At 39.0% G+C, this 7,148-nt stretch overlaps 1 protein-coding gene across 3 annotated transcripts; it reads right to left on the bottom strand.

Moving 5' to 3' along the window:
* Positions 1-1,368: 1,368 nt before the first annotated feature.
* On the bottom strand, positions 1,369-6,939 carry dmac2 (distal membrane arm assembly component 2). 3 transcript variants are annotated; one of them, XM_061783052.1, is made up of 6 exons: positions 6,793-6,938; positions 5,522-5,712; positions 5,023-5,103; positions 3,918-4,057; positions 1,956-2,118; positions 1,369-1,840 (listed from the first exon to the last, which is right to left on the bottom strand). In XM_061783052.1, the coding sequence occupies exons 1-6, from the start codon at positions 6,835-6,837 to the stop codon at positions 1,678-1,680; spliced, it is 783 nt and encodes a 260-aa protein (XP_061639036.1). In that variant the 5' UTR covers positions 6,838-6,938; the 3' UTR covers positions 1,369-1,677. The 3 variants fall into 3 exon arrangements, with proteins under 3 accessions (XP_061639036.1, XP_061639037.1, XP_061639038.1); XM_061783053.1 differs by lacking the exon at positions 6,793-6,938 and adding an exon at positions 5,975-6,066; XM_061783054.1 differs by lacking the exon at positions 5,023-5,103 and having other exon boundaries at positions 6,793-6,939.
* Between the last annotated feature and the right edge of the window lie 209 nt (positions 6,940-7,148).

Here is a 7,148-nt window from a genome sequence, read left to right as displayed (position 1 = left end):
TAACATCATCCGTGTTTCATATGACGTATACTAAAGGCACTATTGGTTCCTACCTTAGCTTACAGTACAGAACGCTGTATAAAGTTTTTGCATAAAACATGTTAATATGTGGATAATATAAAATAATAAATGTATACAATACATATGTATTACAATACACTTCAACGAGTGTCAGAATTAAAATGTGTTCGGCATAGGATGGAAGGAAACAAATTGTTTTGCATGCATAATATACAGTATATCTAAACATACAATGTTGCTGTGATGTATTTACGTTTTATTAGTCCCAATCGTCTTCACTTACTCTCTGCAGATTCAGTTTGAGTCCCAAACTGATTATAGGCTTGAAGATTCAATTTTTAAGCTTGTATCTTGTAGACAGAAAATACATACAGTCCACTCATTGGCCACAACATGAGGTACAGCTAAGCTACTTAGATCCTTTACAGGAATAGTTTTTTTGCACTTCCCAGTTTTGACTGATAATATATGGACTCTTGGATATTTATCATATATTAGCAACTCCCTGAAAAAAACGTTTTTTTTTTTCTTGAACAAGGCACAACTCTACTGAGGAGACCTGTCACTTTGATATCTCTGCTGCATGCGTGTGTGAAGTACACAAAAAGTACACAAATGTAATGTTGTGATTTAGGTGTGTTGCTGCATGCAAAAATATTTTCCCCTCACAGATACCTAAGTAACACAACATAGATGCAAAGCTACTGAACACTCCATTTCATTGTTACAACAATGACAATAAAGACTGATTCCATTATATTGTCACTATAGGCATAAATATATTGGTAAAGTTATACCCCTCTGACAGTGTTGATCCATACATCCATCCATTTTCTGAACCAATGTTCCTCACAAGTTTCACGGAGGTGCTGGCGCCTATCTCAGCGAACTCTGGGTACACTCTGAACTGGTCCCCAGCCAATCACAGGGTACATATAAACAACCATTTACACTCACATTCACACCTATGGACAACTTTGAGTCTTCAATTAACCTTCCATGCATGTTTTTGGAGTGTGGGAGGAAACCGGAGTACCCAGAGACAACCCACGCAGGCATGGGGAAAACTTGTAAACTCCACACAGGCAAGGCAGGGTTTGAATCCAGGATCTCAGAACTGTGAGGCAGATGTGCTAACCAGTCATCCACCATTCCACCCTATGATGTTGATCAAAACAGATTATCATTAATTCTATACATATTTTGTGATAAAGTGTATGAACTTGAGCTCATTAAATTGCACACAAGTGCCTAATTTTGCAGCCTGCAAGTGTGCATCCAATCAGATTTTTCCTCATGACCTAAGGTCTCAAGGTCATGGACTTATAAATAGTAGGATGAGTCAAATCAGATAAAACCAGATCATATTAGTCTTTATTGAAGACATTCTGAAGACAAAGTTTGTTCTCCTACTTCCGTACAGACGCAAAGACAATACATACAGTAGACCCGATCTGAATAATCCAATAATGATGTAAACCAACAACTATGGTTCGTAGTACATGTGATTCATATTGGATCTTTTTAATTTCCAATAAAATCAACTAAGGTCAAAATCTTCTTTGGGGGATTCCAGATGTGAAGTCAGAATTCTGTCTCCTTTACACAGACAATGAGTGAAATTCTGATTATTGTCCTTCTGCACTGTATACACTTCTACCCTTGGCTTCGCTCTTCGTCAACTCCTTCTGGCTCTAAGCTGTGATCATAACCAGAAGCAATGACCTCACAATGTGGTAACATCTCCTCTAGCAGGATAATCACCAAGCCAGGAGTCGAAATCCCTGGGAGAGCTGACACGTCCAGACGGCGTAGTCCCCTACAATACAAAGTTGAAAAAAAAACAAAAAAACATATAACCCAACAGGAGCGAAAATTAACATTTAAGAAAATTAGTATGTCAGTTAATCGTCTCTCCCATGAGTTTGAATTACTTGAGATTCCTCAGGGCAGCCAGCCCGCCTGTGGTGATGCGTGGGCAATGAGAGATGTCCAGGTCCTTCAGAGAGTCCTGGAACACATGCAGCCTGGCCAAGAACCAGTCATCCACCTCAGAGCATCCTCGTAAGGACAGAGTCCGCAAAGATTTCTGTCCCTCTGAGAGAGAACAAGTGACAAACACATTAATTAATCCTAAAGTCATTGACAAAACGGTTCTTAAACTATAAAAAGTAAAAACACAAAATTATACACACATATATATATATATATACACACACACACACACACACACACAGTGGCTGAAATAAGTAAAGAAGTTTAACACGTCACCATTTTTCTCACTAAATATATTTCCAAACGTGCTCTTGACATGAAATTTTTACTAAATGCTGGGTACATCCCAAGTAATCCATACATACAAAGAAAGTAGAATAAATAAGATCATGAATCATGTGTCATAATGTGAAATGTCACAGGGAAAAAGTATTGAACACATGAAGAAAGGGAGGTGCAAAAAGGCATGGAAAGCCAAGACAACACCTAAAATCTATCAATAATCAAACAACAATCCAGCCCCTTGTAAGTGCAAATGAATATCAGATGGTTCAGTCCTAATTGATGGCCTACAAAAAGGTCTCATTGCCAAGGTGTGAGTGAAGACACATCTCACGATGGGTAAGAGCAAAGACCTGTCTCAAGACCATCGCAAACTAATTGTTGCAAGACATTACAATGGCATTGGTTACAGGTGCATATTTAAGCTTCTGAACGTTCCAGTGAGCACAGTTGGGACCACAATACGTAAGTGGAAAGCCAATCATAATACCATAAATTTGTCTTGACGAGGTGCTCCTTGCAAGATTTCTGACAGAGAAGTGTAAAGAGTAATCGGAAGAATTGTCCAAGAGCCAAGGACCACCTATGGAGAGCTTCAAAAAGACTTGGAATTAGCAGGTACTGTTGTCACAAGGAAAACAGTTAGTATTGTACACTGCCGCCAAGGCCTGTATGCATGCTCAGCACGCAAGACCCGATTTCTGAAAAGAAAAAAAGAAGCATTTAAAAGCTTGTTTAAAATTTGCTGAACAACATTTGGACAAGCCAGTTAAATATTGGGAGAATACAGTCTGGTCTGATGAGAGCAAAACTCTTTGGAAGCCATAATGCACACCACGTTTGGAGGAGAAATGCCACTGCACATCACCCTAAAAACACCATACCAACACTTAAGTTCGGAGGTGTGAACCTGATGGTGTGGGGCTGCTTTTCAGCAAATGGTACTGGTAAACTTCACGATTGAAGGAAGGATGAATGGGCAAATGTACCGAGACATTCTTGACAAAAATCTGCTGCCATCTACAAGGATGATGAAAATGAAACGTGGGTGGACATTTCAGCAGGAGAATGAACCAAAACATACTGCCAAGAAAACTTTCAATTGGTTTCAAAGAAAACAAATAACGCTGCTAGGATGGTCCAGCCAATCGAAAATCTATGGAAAGAACTGAAACTCAAGGTCCATAAAAGAAGCCCACGGAACCTTCAAAACTTGAAGACTGCTTGTGTGGAGGAATGGACCAAAATCACACCAGAGCAATGCATGCAACTAGTTTCTCCATACATGAGGCGTCTTGAAGCTGTCATTGCAAACAAAGGCTTTTGTACAAAGTATTAAATAAATACCAGTTGGCGTGTTCAATACTTTTTCCCTGTGTCATGTCACATTATTATACACAAATTCATTTCTGAGCTTATTTCGTTTACTTTCTTTGTATGTATGGGTTACTTGGGTTGTTCCCAACATCTGGTGATATTTTCATGTCAATAGCACCTTTGGAAATATATGCAGTGAGAAAAATTATGTGATAAATACTTATTTCAGCCGCTGTATATATAAAATATTGTTTGAAAAAGCAGAAAACTAAAATTAGGGAAAGCTCAAATAAAATTAGTACCCAAGTTGGACAGTCCAATGTAGTTGATGATTGTATAGCTCATGTCTGCTTCCTCAAGAGGTGTGTCTTTGTAACTCAAGAAGTCCCATTTGAACTTGCCCTTCCGGTCCACACGGAACCATTCTGACTGGCCAACAAATCTGGGACACACAATCGATGCAAAGTGGCTTGAACATTTCGAAAACAAGTGTTGTATCTGTATTTTTCATCACATTTTATTCATGTTTTACATCTGCTACAGTAACTATAATTACAGTATATGACCCACACAACAATATTATACAAGAAAACAATAATAATAATTGTGAACAGTAAGCCAGCAGTTGGGTCGAATTTTTTGAAAAGTGACAGAGTGCGATGTAAATGGGTCACTTTAGTGCCCTGCACCACCAATCCCCAGATATCATATAATGTATAAAAAGTTAGTCAAGTTAGCTGATAGATTTATAGACAATGGAAAGACTACTACGAATACTTGGACAGAATTTACAGTATATCAGGGCTCACTGAAGATGACTTAAAAATAACTCCAATGTTTTGTTCTGAGCCAGCTGTATACAGCAGAGAAGGTGACCAGTGACTGAGACCAAGTATCTTACACTTCAGAATGCCTTGATAGTCCTGAGATTTCATTGTCTTCTGCAAAAGACAGCGTGCAAGATGCAACAAAGCAGCGCCAGGGCATAACTGAGTCTTGTGCATGTTTTACAGTAGGTACAGTGTTCTTCTCTTTGTATGCTTAATTTTTGCATCTTTAGAGCTAATAAAGCTGATGTGACTTGTCAAAAAGTTTCAGTTTTGTTTCATCTATCTAGTGGACATTTTTTTTTTTTTCGGAAGGGGAGGGGGGGGGGAATTTAAGCCTCATCAGCTTCAAGCTATTTCGGTGACCATTGTCAATTTTTCTTTCTTTAATAAAAGGGAAGCAACAATTTAGCCTATGTGCGAACACGTGACAATGAAACCAACTTAATGAATCCTCTGCTTGTCATTTGAAGGATGAGGCAAACAATCATTAAACTCCATGCATTGAGAAAAAAAAAAGGTTAACCCTCCTTTCTGCATACTGAGAAAAAAGACAACACCACTAGCAAATGACACTTACCGAAAACCTCCCCTTAAACACAAGACGTAGTAGGCGGCTGCAATGTCAGCCCCATAAAGGCCCTGAGTGTAGCTATAGTAACTGTGAAAGACACACAGATAATTAGTTCTCGATTCAAAGAATATCAAACACAATTTACACTTCATTGCATAGCACATGATAACTTGCACTGCGAAAAATATATTTTTGGTATTATATTCACAATACCGAAATGATTATTGGACATAGGAAATGCGTACAGCTGCAAAGTTGTGCAAAATGTACTGAAACATTTAAGTTGGACATGTGCATTAAAAACTTTAAAGAAAGTTCTCGTGCATTTTAGTGCCATCCTGAAATTTCGTTCAAAAGCTCTCTCTCTCTTTGTGCGTAGTGTAAATGCTGCCAAGGTCGACGTCCTACTTTTCTGCTATTCATTCACCTTGTTACCAGTGTTGAGTGTATTTTTCAAATTACACAGGGACTTGTGGTGTTATTTCCTCTAGCACGTGAATCTTACGCATTCTTCTTTTGTAGCCCTCTCCTTTTCATCCGAGACTTCCATCTGAGGAGCATCTCGACGTCATAGAAACGCTGGGTGAGGAAGAGGAGCAACCTGGTGTGCATGGGAGGCGAACTCACAGGGCTGGAGCTCCATGGTCGCCTAGCAACAAGGAGCCGAGATGACCGCTGACAGCACCCGAGAAGAGACTAGTGAGCAGACGTACCGAAAATATAGTTACTACCCGCACAATTAACAATAGAAGACGCAACGAAATATACAAAATTAAACATGCACCAGTCAATGTTTACGAAAGTTAGCTAACAGGACACCACCACCGCGAAGGCGGCAAACGCGGCACAAGCATTGACATACTGAAATACTAAACGGGCCATTAGATAGGTGCAAAAAAATGTTTGCTAAGTATTCTGGTTACTCAAGTAATAAGCCCAAACGTGACGGATGACTTACCACCAAGGGGGCAGACATGATAATGTGGTTCTACAGAAAGGCGCGAGGGTCAAAAATGTCCATTCCGCAAAGGAAGTACACGGTTTCGCCCACAAAGTGCCGCTATAAACTCGTATTTCGGTTATTTGAGCCTACTCTATTACAATTGTCAGTCTCTCATTTACGAAAGAGAAGCAAACACTTTTTGGGACTAAACCTTCAAATCCGATAAACGTTTAGCAGAAGCAAAAGAGGAATGGATTGGATTTATAAAACCAACATGTTACCATACTAAATCCTAGGGGAAGATACCGTACACATTTTTAACATTAAACCAGCAACCCGTAAAGTGAGTACTAAATAAATGCATAAAATGACCCTTTGGACTTATGTTGGGGACTTTCGTATGAAATGCAACGTACAATGTGTAAAACAGAATTTGACTTTTGTAAATACTTTCAATACTAATATATAAAATCCTCTCTTTGCTTCTCCCTCTCTGTGTGTCCAAATAGGAGTTATACTGTAAAGTTAATGGGCACCCTTAGCTTATCAGTAGCACCTTGGCCTTCATATTAACACATGCACATGACAAAACAGCTAGTTTATCTCATTCCAATTCAAACAGAGGACAATAGTGATGTCTCCAACCACATAAGTCTCTGGCCACCTGAAACGTTTCCTAGCTATAAAAAATGTCAGCTAACTCCTACCTAACAACATAAACATTTAGCTACAATGCAGCAAAAATGAGGAATGGCAATCATAATAGTGTGTTAGTATTGAGTGGTAGAAGTTAAGAAATGTTCCACTGATACTGGTTTAAGGCCGGTACTTACGCTATAACTGCATACCACTGGAAGGCAGCGTATTGTCCACAACATACTGCCCTATACTGTATAAGTGAGTTCGCCATATTGCAGAGCTATTTGAATGTTGTGAGTATAGCTTATCCCCTGTATCAGGGGTCACCAATATGGTGCCAAGGACAACATAAGTTGCCCACAGGCCTGTACTAAAAATAGCTCACCAGTGCATGTCTAATTTATTTTGGGTGGCTATTAAATACATATAAATATATAAATACATAAAATAGTGCCACTTTCCAGTGAGTCAGCATCTAACGTCTTGTTTGTTTGTTGCTTTTATATGTTGAATCACACTTGCATTGGTGTAAAAAGGTCAGTTGCCTAGC

The sequence above is a fragment of the Phyllopteryx taeniolatus genome, chromosome 8 (assembly GCF_024500385.1).
Source record: "Phyllopteryx taeniolatus isolate TA_2022b chromosome 8, UOR_Ptae_1.2, whole genome shotgun sequence".
NCBI lineage: Eukaryota > Metazoa > Chordata > Actinopteri > Syngnathiformes > Syngnathidae > Phyllopteryx > Phyllopteryx taeniolatus.
Note: the sequence above shows the minus strand (reverse complement) of the source record. Positions and strands in the feature narration are given on the sequence as shown.

Excerpts from the sequence above, each read along its gene's own strand:
- dmac2 (XM_061783052.1), bottom strand. The coding sequence starts at position 6,837 with ATGTTGTGGACAATACGCTGCCTTCCAGTGGTATGCAGTTATAGC. Across the intron at positions 5,713-6,792 it reads CAGTGGTATGCAGTTATAGC|TCTCTTCTCGGGTGCTGTCA; the intron begins GTAAGTACCGGC and ends TCTGCTCACTAG. Across the intron at positions 4,058-5,022 it reads TGTTTAAGGGGAGGTTTTCG|ATTTGTTGGCCAGTCAGAAT; the intron begins GTAAGTGTCATT and ends TGTGTGTCCCAG.